Raw genomic sequence first — 13,500 nt, 5'->3', positions numbered from 1 at the left:
CAAAACAAAATAAGAAAGCAAATCATTCTAAAAAACCTTCTGAGAAAATAACTTGAAAAATGGGTTATATTCTTCAAGCGTTTCCTTTATTGTATTTAAATTTAGGAGGGGAGTTGCTGTACATAATAGAACAACGACTCCAAGCTCAGGATATTTTGAAAGAAAAATCTGAAAAAGGTGAGAAGATTTAGAGGATATAAAAATAATACAATGCATTTCTTTAACTTTGATTTTGATTACTGTTTTATCACTGATAACGACGGACGGGATTTAGTGTTGAATGATTTACTTTCAACAATGTTGAACCGTCAGTTCCTAAGCGGAATATTCCGTCCGGAACGTCTAAATTCAACATCCAACTTGAAGAATTTAATGGAAAATATTGTTCACTCTTCCATAATGCGACTCGCTCAAGATAGCCTCGATAAACTGTACGATTTGATGGCCATGTCTATAAAATTTCAATTCATGTCAGCTCCAGACGCACAGTCATTGTTATCTATTACGATAAACCATGTGGACAGTTGGATGCAGCTATCCGAAGATCCAGAAATCCTGCTGCAAATCCAATATTCCAAGGACTTATTGATGACGGTACATCCTTCTCTATTTTATTAAAATTTTCTTGATGGTAAAATAATAATATTTCATGATAGCATTACGCAAAACTTTCGCCATGGGCGTGGATGACGATTCGACATGGCTTGCTCAACTACCTGCAACCATGCAAGACTCGTGTTACCATATTCCTAAACCGAGAATTACAGAGTCAATCCGGCTATTTTTATTTAGATAACAAGCGCCCTCTTCCGGAGGGTTTCATTCTGCCTCAACTTGCTCTAGGAAATTGCAAACCTTACGATTTTCAGTTCAACGAGTCTAGTAATCTTGGGATAAATATGTTCAACGAATCTCAGCGACCACACTTTCGCACAAGCGGATTCACTTCCCTGCAAAGAATTATGGCTAAGCCAACTATGGATAATACTCAACCGAATATAGCAAACGTTGGCACCGCAACAGTAGAAGGAAAGGTAGACTCGATTCAACTGGAGCTCAAGGCGATTTCACTACCGGAACAAGAAACTCTTCATGTCGCCGAAGAAACGCTACTAGATCTGTTTGATCAAGCCAGTGTATCTGATAAATAAGAAAATTATTCTTTCCACGCTTTTTGTTTCTTTATAGCAATACATTGGTTATTTGATTTATTATAGCCAGTCGTTTGATGGCATGGTGAAGGGGAAGCAAGGAAAAGGGCTGGCGGGGAGGCAACGGGTGGAATAATTAAATGTACATTTAGGAGAGATTTAGATATAATATGACCGAGAGGTGGATGAGAGGTGTGTGTGCGAATACCGTAATCCACAATGTTCCCGACACATGTGCAAGAGAGTGGACGAAAGAGCGAAAAAATTTTAATCAAGAAAAGAAGACGACGGAAGCATATCTTCAAAAATAACAAACTAGGAAAAAAGGGATAACAAACTAACAATTACATATTTCAATTCTTTTTCCACTTCCTTCGTCAGAGAACACAGAAGCTGCCAATTTCTCTTTTTAACTTCAGCTCCATAGAATGCTAATGTGGTAAAAAAATAGCCGCTTGGGGAAAAGCGAGAGAGAGAAAAAACCGTTCACACTCGTTGACTTTGGCTTGATACTTCACCAACCTCACAACACCTAGCCTCCCGGTCGACAATAAAGCACTGGCAGTTCGTTCGGTTGAAATCATCTAACACTGAGAATCGGATACGTGCAGTTTTTGTAGACGGAGCTCAAGGTGATTTTTCTCTTCCTGGTATCACAAATGAAATGTCAACGAATACTCGAACTTATGAGCTGCAAATTTAATTTACCTGGATGTCAAACAGCTGCTTGGTCAAGATTTGTTGCTGTTTCCGGAGAACTTCACCCCGCCGTTGGTGATCCTCGATGACCGAAGTCAGGCTTTTGGTAGCCGTCGAGGTGGTATTGGATAATACAGCGGGTTTCTTTTCCGGAGTTGCGCAAGTGCTGACAACAGGAACGGCGATTGGCCCGGTGGGTCTCCGATAAACTTGGAATGCCCCACCACCAGTACTTTGATTGCTTGACTCATTTTCTTTCCTTGGGGAGCCCTGATGAGTAAATGGAAACTTTGAATTATTCATGCGACGGTTAGAAATGTTTGTACTTGATGTTTACTTACCATACTGGGAGAGACACGAGGAGGAACGGCGGGAGGTGCCGCAGAATTCAGTCCGGTATTGCGACCTAGAATAGATAATGCTCAATATTATCTTCTTGGGTCAATTAAGCTTCAAGATAAGTACCAAGTTGGTTGAGATCCAACGAGGAACTCCTGGCGTGTCCTCTGTACGGTCGAGGTGGAGGAGGAGGTGGTGGTTCCTTCTTGCCCACCGATGAGCTAGCAATTGAAGCTGCAGAAGGGATAGAAGTCACGTGGCTAGTCAAGTTGTTTCCTAGGGAATTAACAGTCGAAGTTTGGGGCAGGGAAACGGCGCCTGAAGAAGGGCCTATTTCTGACAATTGTTGTGACTCGGGCGTTAACCGTAAGGCGACTGGGTGGAGAATTCGTGGATCCTGTTCCACTTGGACTTGGGCTCGTTTGAAATCAAAATTCACTGGTTGGGGACCGGGGGATGCCACCGATCCTGTAGGGGAGTCGACAAATTTGGTCCAATGCTGAGCAGTGCCAGAACCATCGACAGCAGATTGTAGGCTAGATGAGGAGGGTTTCCCTTGGGTATTCTGCGGATCTTTATCATTGATTGTAGTTGCCACAGTCGAAACGGCTGACGACAGAGATGGTTGCGGTGAAGCTTCAAACATTTGCAATGGATCTAATGCTGGAGGCAACTGCTTGGGCAACATAATTTTGTTCCTTCGCAATACCACCAAATGCATAGCAGTGCAAAATTCACTTAAAGACAGAGCCCCATCCTTGGTCACATCACTGAGTTGCCTGTAATATATGAGTTTAGAAAATTAATCAATGACTTTGGTGCATCAAGGCCTTCTTATTACCAAATATGAGAGAGTTCCGCGGTTGGCAATCGGGACTTTTCAAAGAATTGCTTGGCTTGAGAACCTCCAATTAGTCCATTTGGGTCAGTTTGAAGTGTCTTGAACTGAACTTTGTAATAGGATAACTGGTCAGGATTTATTTTCCACAATTCTTCTTCATCAATGTCATCTACTAATTAAAAATAAAAATGTTTTGAGGATACTTTGTCTGTCTAGAACTCTAGATAACATCAATGTTAGAAAACATACCATCATTTGAGTAAGAGAGATTGCCACCATCAGAATCACTACTTGGATTATTTGAAGTTCCTACTTCAGAATCAGAACTGTTGATATCTACCAATTCTATGTCTCGTTGGTCATCTTGATCAACTTGTTCTTCATCATCATCTTCTTCTTCACCTTCTGTTGCTAACAACTCCCTATGCTCTTCTGCTCCTTGCCAGTAGTTTTTAGGGTCGATAGTTACAGCACTATTAGTTGGTGTAGGAGATTCTGTATCACAGTAAGAAGGATCTTCACTATCAGCATCAGTTGTCACACCTGGGCTGCTGTCATCTTCTAGTACCTGAAAATTAACAATATATAGTTTCATTTCCCGCTAGAGTTGTATCCTCTTAGACAATAGGAATAAGAAAGACTGTGTTTTGGAAACATGTTAAGGGTAGTGCCAAAGCATTAATAATCGCTATACTAACCGAAACTGGTGACTGGCCTGCATCAGAGAGTTCTATCAGATCTGGACTCTTTGGAGGCATCTTTTTATTTCCCCTTGCATGGTGGTGCAGATTCCTTGTCCTAGGTTGGTGAACAGTGTGCACCAAGGAGTGGCATTTGGGAGAACTAGTCGAGAGTATGTCAGTTTCACTGTTCACTGTGTGATTACCAGTTTCCACATCAACATTGAGAGGTAAAATTTTACTGCTGGCCAACATGATGGGTCATCGATTTTTATTGAAAAACAAAAAACTCGCTACGACAGTTTCATGCAGGCACCAACAAACGATGTCACAGAGATTTCGTTTTCCCCTCGACCAACCGTAAGAACCTAACGGTTTCAACTAAATTTGCAATTTCGCCAATGAGTTTTCCTTCGTCTTCAACTGTTACATTTGCCCCACAGGTCTGAAAGGTGAAAACCAATACCACTAGACAATCAAAATTTCTGAAGGATCTATCGCCGTTATTCCTGAAGAATGAGTCGCATGCGAGTACTCTTAAAGCAAAGCCCTCTGGTGTCAAATAAACGCAGAGCGAACAGCTGTGTGTTTCAACTTCCTTATTACCGTGTAAAAATTTGTATTTTTAGTTTTCCTGATTATTACACGGCTTTTTTCTTCAATTAATCTACACTATCTTAGATAATTTCTGTTTCGTATCTGTTAAAATATTTCGAAGCTTAGTGCTGTCCCAAGGTTTTGCGTGTGATTCATTGACCACACGACACTGTCATGTGATGAAATAATATACAGCTCAGTTACAAAAGAGTTAAAACACGGCGACGAGACCACGTGCAGGCTACAAATTAATCCATTACAAAATGCTAAATTAATTGTGTTCTGTATTAAAATTAAACGTACGGCGCTATCATATAGCACAGTTACTCGCATAGTTTGACTTCGTCATTGATTCAGATTTCAGAAGCATGAGACGGCGCATGACAGAGTCAATTTTTAAATAGAAAGTCTAGATTTCGTGTCAATTTCATTCACGATTAATTTTATTATGAATTAAATAGCTTGTCTTCTACCATTTCTACTAGCCTAAGGATTACTGGTGAACTAATTTCCCTCGATTATTTATTTTAAAAAAAGGTTTCACCAAGAATTATACTAGGAGGGTGTCGAACCCCAGTTCAACCGCCATCATTTGTCTGATTTATGGGGAAAAAAAACATGTTTGATTTCAGTAGCATTTTGACTAGTCGCCGGAGCACAGCTGCATACTTAGGCTCGCATTTCACGATGGAGAATGGGAGCTTTGCATTGTGTATATTATTTCTTGAACTTGCTCTGTGTTGGGCGTATGCAATGTTTGTTGACTATACTGGAGAATCGATTGGAATCGTCGTAGAAAATGATTTTGATCGTGTTCGTGGGACTCACGTTAGAAAACATTTGTCATCGATTTACTACTACAGTAATAATGCAATCATTTTTTAAATTACATTCATCATGGAAAGGAATGTCGTCTTCACTTTCATTTGACAATTTAAATGTTTTAGGGTTCGCTCCCGTATAATTCCGTTACATTTTTTAATTGATTCTGCCTATTATAAACGGATGTTGAGGATCGTTTAAGATTAAATTAAATGCTCCGGCTGGTTTGTCTTCTAGTGTTTCAGGATGTTCATTTGACGGTGGTCATTGGGTTCGGTTTCCTTGCAACTTTTTTAAAACGGTATGGCAATAGTTCTGTCGTTTCGACTTTATTGGTCGTGGCAATTACACTTCAATGGGCGACTTTATGCCAAGGATTTTTTCAAATGCAACGCGGGAAAATTCACGTCAGCATTACCAAGTAATTTGTGTTTATAGTTAATGACAATTTGTTACAAGTGAAACATTCCTGTGTCGCAAATAGTTTGGTGCATGCTGATTTCGCTACGCTAGCGATATTAATTTCATTCGGAGCCGTTCTTGATTTGACCACTCCGACTCAGTTGATAATTATGGCCATCTGTGAAATACTTTGTTTCGCCACCAACGAATACATCTGCCTCGACATTTTACAGGTATTTTCCATCGTTGTTCTTAGTAGCTTGCTCTTCTCTTTTTACATTGGAAATCGTTGATTCTCTCAACAATCAAGTTCATTTAGATTTCGGACGTTGGAGTTTCAATGTTGGTTCACGTTTTTGCTGCTTATTTCGGCCTAACAGTGAGTTGCGTCTTGCGAAAAAACAGACCGGAAAGAGAGACGGTCAGTATCACCCTTCCAACTTCCGATCTATTCGCCGTAATCGGTATTATTTTTTATGTCGCTTTATTGAAAGAAATAATTTTCCGATGGGAATTTTTAGGGACGATGTTTCTATGGCTTTTTTGGCCTACACTAAACGCTAGTTTAGCTCAGGGCGATGCCCAGCACAGAGCTGTTATTAATACTTACTATTCTTTAGCAGCGAGTACTGTCGTGACTTTGGCTATAAGTCTAAGTTCCCTTTTGGACAATAAACGATCCTATACGGTAAAAATAAATTTTAAAAAACTTAATCAGCAGTTTGAAATATAAAGTGTTACCAAACTCACACAGGTACAAATTCAAAATTCAGCTTTGGCAGGAGGAGTTGCAATTGGCACAGCTGCTGACATGATGATTTATCCATTTGGTGCGATTATTGTGGGATGTTTCGCTGGGCTAGTTTCAGTGCTCGGAGTGGTGGTTTTTACTGTAAGTTTTTCTTTTTTTCAATTTAAATAACAGGTTATAAAATAAATATGCTTTTTCTATTACCAATTAAACTTATCAAAGCCAGGAATCAATCGAATATTCGGTATTCGGGACACTAATGGTGTTCACAATTTACATGGCCTTCCGGGATTAATTTCCGCATTTGTAGGAGCTATTGCAGCGGCTTTTGCTACAGAAAAAAATTACAATTACACGTGAAATTGCCTTGATTCACTAGAAAAAAATTGTCCGTAATCACATTTTAATTTGTTTCAGTTTGTATCGGCTGTTTCCTGCTAGAACGCCCATGGTCAAAACTCCAGATTACTGGAATTTGGAACACCACGTTGGAAATGTTGTGCCAGGGTTGGCTCGTTCTGCTTTAAGTCAAGGAGCTTACCAAATTGCGGCTCTAGGAACTACTCTAGCATTTGCTATATTCGGAGGACTAATTACTGGTAAATGGGAGATGGACTTTTCAGAAAACTATTACCAACATCTGTTTAAATTTTGAACAGGGTTTGTTTTACGCTTACCGCTTTTTAATCAGCGAAGGAGGAACAATTTCATTAACGACGAGGTGTAACATTAATCGACTTATCATCTTCAATAATGAATATTTTATAAAGAAACACTTATGGCTTATTGCATTTAATTTAACGGTAACAATATTCGTAGTTGTCTAAATACTGATCTAAAAAACTGTAAAAAGAAAAAAGGTTCCAACAACAATACAGTTTGCTACATAGGTTTCCAAAATAAAGAGTACAAGATAATTGACAATGAATGGTATGATATTAAGGTCGGAGGTTGATCGATAATCTCACAACAAAGGCTTCCTTAACTCCCTAGCCATGTTAGATCCACATATTTTCCTTAGAAATAAAATACTGAGAAACTCTATCGTTGAAGTTGTCAAAGTGTGGCCTCGTCATTTTGAAAAATCGACTGCCTTAACCAAAATAGGCATCAACCGGAAGTACAAAGAGAATCCTGTGAGTATTTACTAGAACCGGTTCTGTTGGAATTTCAATACACAATTTGACGTAACATATTGAAATCAATTGCGTACAATAATTTGACAAGAAAACAAACTGTATTGACGATATTTTGCGCATTGCTGTTTCTTTCTCGATACAAGAACAAGAAAGAAACTGACAAGCGTCCAAGGTACAGAGCACATCGGAATCGAATTCATTAATAGGAGCTCTAATGCGCTTTGTTAGTTGCATTCTGTCAAAAAGTCACAGTTTCATTTTGTATAAATTCATTGCATCTTTGAAGTTGAAAATTTTTCTCGAGACCAATTAGAAGATGAGGTGAGAAGGGGGAGTACAGTACAGTACATTACAAGCGATACGAACTCCCTCGGTGAGAGTAAAAATTTGGGATCGGTTTTGTTTGTAATTGTTCCTCAGTCAGGCAGTCGTCAACACAATAAGATAATACTGTGGCTTCAAATAATTCACTAGCACATTCAGAGATAAGACGACCCAAAAGAAACAAGTGGTCTGAAAACTGAAAATCCTAAATTTAAGACTTCACAACCCTGTTCGGAACGAAACCGATCGGTGGTGACGACCTGGTGTTGTATAATGGATTCTATCTTTTCATGCTAAAATTTATTTTATTTTTTTTGCTAATTTTTTTTTTATTATAAAGTCGGCCCGGAAAGTCGAAACAGTAACAGACAACAAGTCGGACAACAATGAAAAAAAAACGGGGAAGAACAGCCTAAAATTTAATTTGGTTGGGCACCTATTCGGATTAAGAATTTAAAACGGAAGGAAAAGTTGCAAAGTAATTATCTAAATGACGAGCCCGACGTCCGTTGAGACTTACGTAACAAAATGGGCTAAAGAGAAGTTGAAAGATGGCATGTACGCAGACAGTCGCTATTTTGGCAAATCAACGGTCAAAAACGGGAACAAATTACGTTACTTCAATACACACCACAGTGCACGAACTGGGTATTATTGCAAGCGGCTCATACTGTGCATCGAAAACCATTAATCTAATACGTTTTTCTCGACAAAGTGGCAAATCAGACAGACACCATAGTCTCTTTAACAATGGTGGCCAGAGAGCTGCCCATGTCTAAAATATCTTCCTCGGAGCTACTGTTGGATGATTCGGTCTTGGGCGCTCCATTGACGGAATCGAGAACTGCGTTGCCGTTCGAAGCACTTCCGTAAACAGTATTGGAGCTAACACCGCCGAGTGCAAAGCCCGAACCGTCTTCTGAATAGTTATAAATCTCATCAGCGGTACTATACGCGTCGCTAGTCGTGTGGTGATAGCTGAAAGATTGTGGATCAAAAGATTGATAGCTCTGACTATATTCGCTGTAAAATTCACTTGCGCTACCACTGACGCCACCACCGGTATAGCCAGAGCTGCTGCTACTATCTACCAGTTCAGTGTAATGCTGCTGGGAGTTCTCGCCTGCGACGTCGGTAGAATGGTATCCCAGTGCATCGTAAGGATGTTGATCGTATGCGAAGACTTCCGCGCTGCCAGCTGCACTGGGTCCAGAATAAAGTGAGTAACTGTTGCTTACGTCGTTAGAATAATGACAAAACCACCCATTTTCGGACATTGGATCAGCTACAGGGTAACTGGTATGATGCTGTAGCGCCTGTTGATGCTGATCTTGAGAAGGAGCCAACTGCATGACGCTGTCCCAGTTGTAGTGCGATTCCGGCGGTGCTAGCGCGTTAACCACCCCGATGTCTATTTCGGCTGCAGGAAGCTCTTCGATGCTTTGAAGTAATTGGTGGTGCTGAATCTGTTGATTATGATGAACAGGTTGTAGGCCTTTGTTGGGCTCCTGAGTATTTTCCAGCTCCATTCGCATTAAAGTATGTATGAAATGGGTTCGAACTCGCACCGGGTTGAATTCTATGCGTCCTGATGGATTACCACATGCATCCCGTGAACAACCGCATGGAAAGTTAAGCCTATCGACCTGGCATTGGATGCCCGATTGAGCGCAGGAGCAGGATTCCGGATCGCAGTATCCCTATTGAATTAACAGGAGACATAATCAATAATCAAATCTGACCTAAGAATGGGATTCGAATGCAACTTACTTGACATGAGCATCCACAAGATTCTCGAGAGACGCGGATTTGGCGGCAATCGTCTTTCTCTGACGTTTCAATCTTCCCTATCCCTGATTCTCGGAGTAAAGCTCGTCGTTGTCTTGTTGGAACAGGCTATATTAAAAATTCAACGATAACGGATTATTTTCTTTTTTGTTCTATATTTGCACAAGGAATGTTTTTTTTTTCTTCTTCTTACCTGTAAAAAGTAATAGTTGTCCACTTCTAGCTCTGAATCAGATATGTCGCTAATTTGCTGTCCATCTACATCACTGTCGTCGCTTTCCGATTCCTTCACTTCATTCTTCTCTTTGGCTTCTGGACTACTTTTTCCAGCCAAAACCTCTGCAGTATCGTTCGTGGCCTCCAAAGCTGTTGCTGCTGCTGCTGCTGCCACTGCGTCTTCTTCGCTGGCTTTTGTGGCGCTACGATTCTTTCTCCTTTTACGAAGTTGAAGCAACAACCTGGTCAAAACATTACAGAATAATTAAGATCATACATTATTTTAAAAAAATGTAAATTTGATGTTTGAAAACATACCTTCGGTGGTTTCGTCTTTGATAATTCGCATGTTCGGAGAGTGTGAAGCTTTCTTCATGGCTGTGCTTGAGAGCCATGCCCAATGTTGAACCTCCCTGAGACGGGATACACGTGAAACCTTGCGCTCTGGGGAAGTAGTAAGCCGTCACAGACGAAAACGAGATCTTCTTTTTGGGTTTTTTGGCAGAAACCATTCCAGCATCATCGGCATCAGAGAGCACAGAATTTGGTCTCTTATTAATGTTGCTCTCGTTCTTTATAACTTCTTTTGTCAAATCAGAAGCATCAGAGGAAGATTCCAGGATTTGCCCCTCTTCAACTTCCGAGAGACTAGTAGACTTTGAAGAAACAGGATCGATTTCTTGATATTCACGAGTTAAGTCTTGCAATGCAGTTAAGGGTGACACTAGGGCAGGAGGCACCGGATCAGCCACAGCTTTTTCCTCCATTTCAAATTCAGTTTCTTTCACTGGTTCTTCTTTATTTAAACACTTAACTACCACATTATCAATGTCTGCTACTGCTGGTTTCGAAGTGAGCATACCCATTGTAACACCTTCATTTAGTGATTCCATGGTGTAACCACATCAGGAACACTCCTGTGCTAGAGTTTTGTGTCATTCAAAAGGGGGAAGCGCGCTTGTCTAAAAGGGTGAAAATCAATACTCAACTATCGGCGTAGCGGGAAAACATCATAGCAACAACGTTCTTGTTTGTACCTTAGTCGATCGTTAAAGTGTTTTGAGGTAACACACATAGCATTTAAAAGACACTTTTTCCAAAAACTGCTGGGCTGGACTAACAGTTCTGACATTAATAGTAAATATAACACAAATCTTACGCCTAAAAAAAGAAATGCTTTCTTCTAAACACACAGTTTCTATTCTTTTCACTCGTTCCGTCGTTCGTCAGCTCAACGCTTTGAGACGCCGCCCATGGCCATGGCCATCTGGCGATTAAAAGTGCAGAGATATTTCAAAACCTCAGTAAATCTGTTAAACGATTTTAACAAATTTAAATAAAATTGTGAGAAGTTAAAATTTCCTAAAATATGAGAATCGTTAGTGATGTAATTTCATATGTAATAAATTGGCGAATTGACGTAAGGGAAGGGGGGCAGGGTAAAATTTACCTACCCTTCGCGCCATCTACCAATGGAAAAATAAAGTAGTCATTAAAATCGAGGGATGAATAAACCCTTTAGATTGATAAACAAAAAACCATTGACAGTATTGTCTTAAATAAAGAGGCGTTGGAGCGTTTTGCTCCTCATTGAATTACACACTATAATGAGTTTTTATTTCGACCACTCTGAATGTCAACTCTCTTAAGTCTGTTCTAATAGTTCATTGTTGTCCTTAATTCCATTCTATCATGGCCAGCGTGATCGAAGATGCCGAAACTTACCAGCAATCAGGGCTAATCGTTCCTTCGTTTAATCTCGAAAATAGCAATGACCTAGTGCCTCTTACCAATCCCGCATCTGATGTAACCACTCTCAGACGAACCAGTGCTCTTGGAAGTGCTTCAAGAGGTGAGTAAATTTTTCGTAAATTTGGCTGCCAAACTTTGGTAAATGATGAATTTTTAAAATACAGTAGGTACCAGCAATCTTGGGACTGTCTTCCTGATTGTGAATGCTGCACTCGGAGCCGGGTTATTGAATTTTCCTAAAGCATTTGATCAGGCAGGGGGTATTGAAGTTGCTCTTGTTGTGCAAGCAATCCTTGTTGTTTTTGTGATAGCCTCACTACTTATTCTGGCAAAGTGTTCTGATGTAAATGGTGCAGAGACTGTGCAGGTAAAAATTCAAGTCATATCATGTGCCAGATAGTATAGTTATTTACTTATGTTTATTTAAAATCACAGGCAGCACTCCATGGAGCAAGTGGCAAGATTGGCCAAAATATTGGTTCCTTTTGTGTAGCCCTTTACTCTTTTGGCACTTGCATAACTTTCCTTATCATTATTGGAGACCAATTTGATAGAGCATTGGCTTCTTTGTATGGACCAAATTTCTGCAGTTATTGGTCAGTTAAATTTTTTGAAATTGTGTGGAAATATTTGAAACATCCTTATTTATTTGTCTTAAATGCTTTAGGTACATGCAAAGAGAATTCTTGATTCCAGCTTCTTCCATAATTTTCATTCTTCCACTCTGCTTCTCATTGAGAATCGATTTTCTTAAATACGTTAGCCCCGTCGGAGTTTTATCAATTGTGTACGTTGTTGGTCTCATTGCGTACGAATATTTCGAAGGAGGTTACGTCCCTGGGTTGATCAAAGAAAGCCCCGATAGTTGGACGGACGTCTTTCTCGTAGTTCCGGTCATTTGTTTTGGTTACCAGGTATACCGTTAATTAATTTTATGTCGTATGCCCATTGGGCCCACTAAATGATTGGTTGTATTCTGAAATGCTGAACGTTTAGTGCCATGTATCTGCGGTGCCCATCTACTCGTGCATGAAAGAAAGAACAGTGAAGCGTTTCTCCGTGTGCATGTCCTCTGCGATTTTTATTTGTTTCATAGCATACACGGTTGCAGCAACGTTCGGCTATCTGACTTTCGGTAGCAATGTGCCCAGCGATATCCTCCAAGCATATGACGCATCCCAGCCCCACGTCCTCATCGCTATTGTTGCATTGGCCGCAAAGAGCTGCGCCACCTATCCTATTCTTGCATTTTGTGGGAGGTATAGATTTCCTACAGAAATATTTTTCTTTCAAAACATTTTAAATAACATTGTTATCTTTGATTGTATCTAACAGGGAAGCGCTGATGAGCGTGGCACATGACTTTGGGTCGGCTTCGTCGGTTGTAACTGGCCAGCATAGAGAAAAATGGGGGCGTATTCTTATTGCCATCACATGGTTCACTTGTAGTCTGATGCTAGCCGTCTTAATACCAGACATTGGTCAAGTTATCCAAATTTTAGGTAGTCTTGCTGCTGTGTTTATCTTCGTCTTTCCGGGTAAACAACTTGATTTTTTTAAATTTGAAATTAAACTAAACAAGCAGCGAAGAGGAGAATGATGCTCATTTATTATTCTTTTATCTCAGGAATTTGCTTGCTGCAAGTTACACTGAGGCAAGATCCGTCTATGATCCGCCGGAAGAATCTTGTTTCGTGCCTTTTCGCTTGCGCCATCATAGTCGTAGGCGTTTTTCTCTTTGGACTTGTTCTCACTCAGGCCATCAGGATCGACATAGCGACTGCTTCATCTGAACGACCGTCACAATTTTCGCCACTGTGCAACGTAACCCAAATCGCCAATCTACGACTAGTAGGCGGCTGATTGAACATTGACTTGAATGTGTTGCTGTTGTCTGTAGTTTACACTTTTCTTTTTATAATGTTGGTTTAATTCGTTTCATGATATAATACACGCTCTCTGTACAGATTTCTTTTGAGTTTGCAATTTTTATCATTTT

At 40.2% G+C, this 13,500-nt stretch overlaps 5 protein-coding genes across 7 annotated transcripts; 3 read left to right on the top strand and 2 right to left on the bottom strand.

Annotated features, from left to right (window-relative positions):
- Positions 1-22: 22 nt before the first annotated feature.
- On the top strand, positions 23-1,211 carry LOC124198095 (protein OSCP1-like). Its single transcript, XM_046593762.1, is given in 3 exon segments — positions 23-185; positions 187-594; positions 657-1,211. Coding segments are annotated over 3 exon segments (1,029 nt in total). The 5' UTR covers positions 23-59; the 3' UTR covers positions 1,152-1,211.
- On the bottom strand, positions 1,194-4,296 carry LOC124198085 (ralBP1-associated Eps domain-containing protein 2-like). 2 transcript variants are annotated; one of them, XM_046593741.1, is made up of 7 exons: positions 3,729-4,296; positions 3,280-3,598; positions 3,031-3,199; positions 2,316-2,968; positions 2,192-2,256; positions 1,860-2,120; positions 1,194-1,798 (listed from the first exon to the last, which is right to left on the bottom strand). In XM_046593741.1, the coding sequence occupies exons 1-7, from the start codon at positions 3,963-3,965 to the stop codon at positions 1,736-1,738; spliced, it is 1,767 nt and encodes a 588-aa protein (XP_046449697.1). In that variant the 5' UTR covers positions 3,966-4,296; the 3' UTR covers positions 1,194-1,735. The 2 variants fall into 2 exon arrangements, with proteins under 2 accessions (XP_046449697.1, XP_046449696.1); XM_046593740.1 differs by having other exon boundaries at positions 3,031-3,202; positions 3,729-4,295.
- A 663-nt stretch (positions 4,297-4,959) lies between these two features.
- LOC124198090 (ammonium transporter Rh type B-like) lies at positions 4,960-7,172 on the top strand. The gene is made up of 9 exons (XM_046593748.1): positions 4,960-5,169; positions 5,367-5,550; positions 5,614-5,764; positions 5,851-5,995; positions 6,053-6,219; positions 6,286-6,423; positions 6,505-6,638; positions 6,700-6,881; positions 6,942-7,172. The coding sequence occupies exons 1-9, from the start codon at positions 4,995-4,997 to the stop codon at positions 7,007-7,009; spliced, it is 1,344 nt and encodes a 447-aa protein (XP_046449704.1). The 5' UTR covers positions 4,960-4,994; the 3' UTR covers positions 7,010-7,172.
- Positions 7,173-7,500: 328 nt separating this feature from the next.
- LOC124198084 (cysteine/serine-rich nuclear protein 3-like) lies at positions 7,501-11,005 on the bottom strand. The gene is made up of 5 exons (XM_046593739.1): positions 10,787-11,005; positions 10,068-10,711; positions 9,727-9,991; positions 9,516-9,641; positions 7,501-9,445 (listed from the first exon to the last, which is right to left on the bottom strand). Exons 2-5 carry the CDS (start codon positions 10,640-10,642, stop codon positions 8,468-8,470), a joined length of 1,944 nt encoding a protein of 647 aa, XP_046449695.1. The 5' UTR covers positions 10,643-10,711; positions 10,787-11,005; the 3' UTR covers positions 7,501-8,467.
- Positions 11,006-11,247: 242 nt separating this feature from the next.
- Positions 11,248-13,469, top strand: LOC124198089 (putative sodium-coupled neutral amino acid transporter 7). Of its 2 annotated transcripts, none has more exons than XM_046593746.1 (7): positions 11,248-11,601; positions 11,669-11,868; positions 11,937-12,097; positions 12,169-12,415; positions 12,498-12,760; positions 12,837-13,039; positions 13,129-13,469. In XM_046593746.1, exons 1-7 carry the CDS (start codon positions 11,442-11,444, stop codon positions 13,362-13,364), a joined length of 1,470 nt encoding a protein of 489 aa, XP_046449702.1. In that variant the 5' UTR covers positions 11,248-11,441; the 3' UTR covers positions 13,365-13,469. The 2 variants fall into 2 exon arrangements, with proteins under 2 accessions (XP_046449702.1, XP_046449701.1); XM_046593745.1 differs by having other exon boundaries at positions 11,249-11,601; positions 11,666-11,868.
- The last annotated feature ends 31 nt before the right edge of the window (positions 13,470-13,500 follow it).

Source organism: Daphnia pulex, chromosome 7 (assembly GCF_021134715.1).
Source record: "Daphnia pulex isolate KAP4 chromosome 7, ASM2113471v1".
Lineage (NCBI taxonomy): Eukaryota > Metazoa > Arthropoda > Branchiopoda > Diplostraca > Daphniidae > Daphnia > Daphnia pulex.
Note: the sequence above shows the minus strand (reverse complement) of the source record. Positions and strands in the feature narration are given on the sequence as shown.

Coding starts and splice junctions, on each gene's coding strand:
- LOC124198085 (XM_046593740.1), bottom strand. CDS start 3,965: ATGTTGGCCAGCAGTAAAATTTTACCTCTCAATGTTGATGTGGAAACT. Junction 3,599..3,728: donor CAGGCCAGTCACCAGTTTCG/GTTAGTATAGCG, acceptor GTTAATTTTCAG/GTACTAGAAGATGACAGCAG. Junction 1,799..1,859: donor AGCAGCTGTTTGACATCCAG/GTAAATTAAATT, acceptor TTGTGATACCAG/GAAGAGAAAAATCACCTTGA.
- LOC124198090 (XM_046593748.1), top strand. CDS start 4,995: ATGGAGAATGGGAGCTTTGCATTGTGTATATTATTTCTTGAACTTGCT. Junction 5,170..5,366: donor GTCATCGATTTACTACTACA/GTAATAATGCAA, acceptor TTTGTCTTCTAG/TGTTTCAGGATGTTCATTTG. Junction 6,220..6,285: donor ACAATAAACGATCCTATACG/GTAAAAATAAAT, acceptor AAACTCACACAG/GTACAAATTCAAAATTCAGC.
- LOC124198084 (XM_046593739.1), bottom strand. CDS start 10,642: ATGGAATCACTAAATGAAGGTGTTACAATGGGTATGCTCACTTCGAAA. Junction 9,992..10,067: donor CAAAGACGAAACCACCGAAG/GTATGTTTTCAA, acceptor TGTTTTGACCAG/GTTGTTGCTTCAACTTCGTA. Junction 9,642..9,726: donor ACAACTATTACTTTTTACAG/GTAAGAAGAAGA, acceptor TTTTTAATATAG/CCTGTTCCAACAAGACAACG.
- LOC124198089 (XM_046593745.1), top strand. CDS start 11,442: ATGGCCAGCGTGATCGAAGATGCCGAAACTTACCAGCAATCAGGGCTA. Junction 12,098..12,168: donor CCAAATTTCTGCAGTTATTG/GTCAGTTAAATT, acceptor TAAATGCTTTAG/GTACATGCAAAGAGAATTCT. Junction 12,761..12,836: donor ATTCTTGCATTTTGTGGGAG/GTATAGATTTCC, acceptor TGTATCTAACAG/GGAAGCGCTGATGAGCGTGG.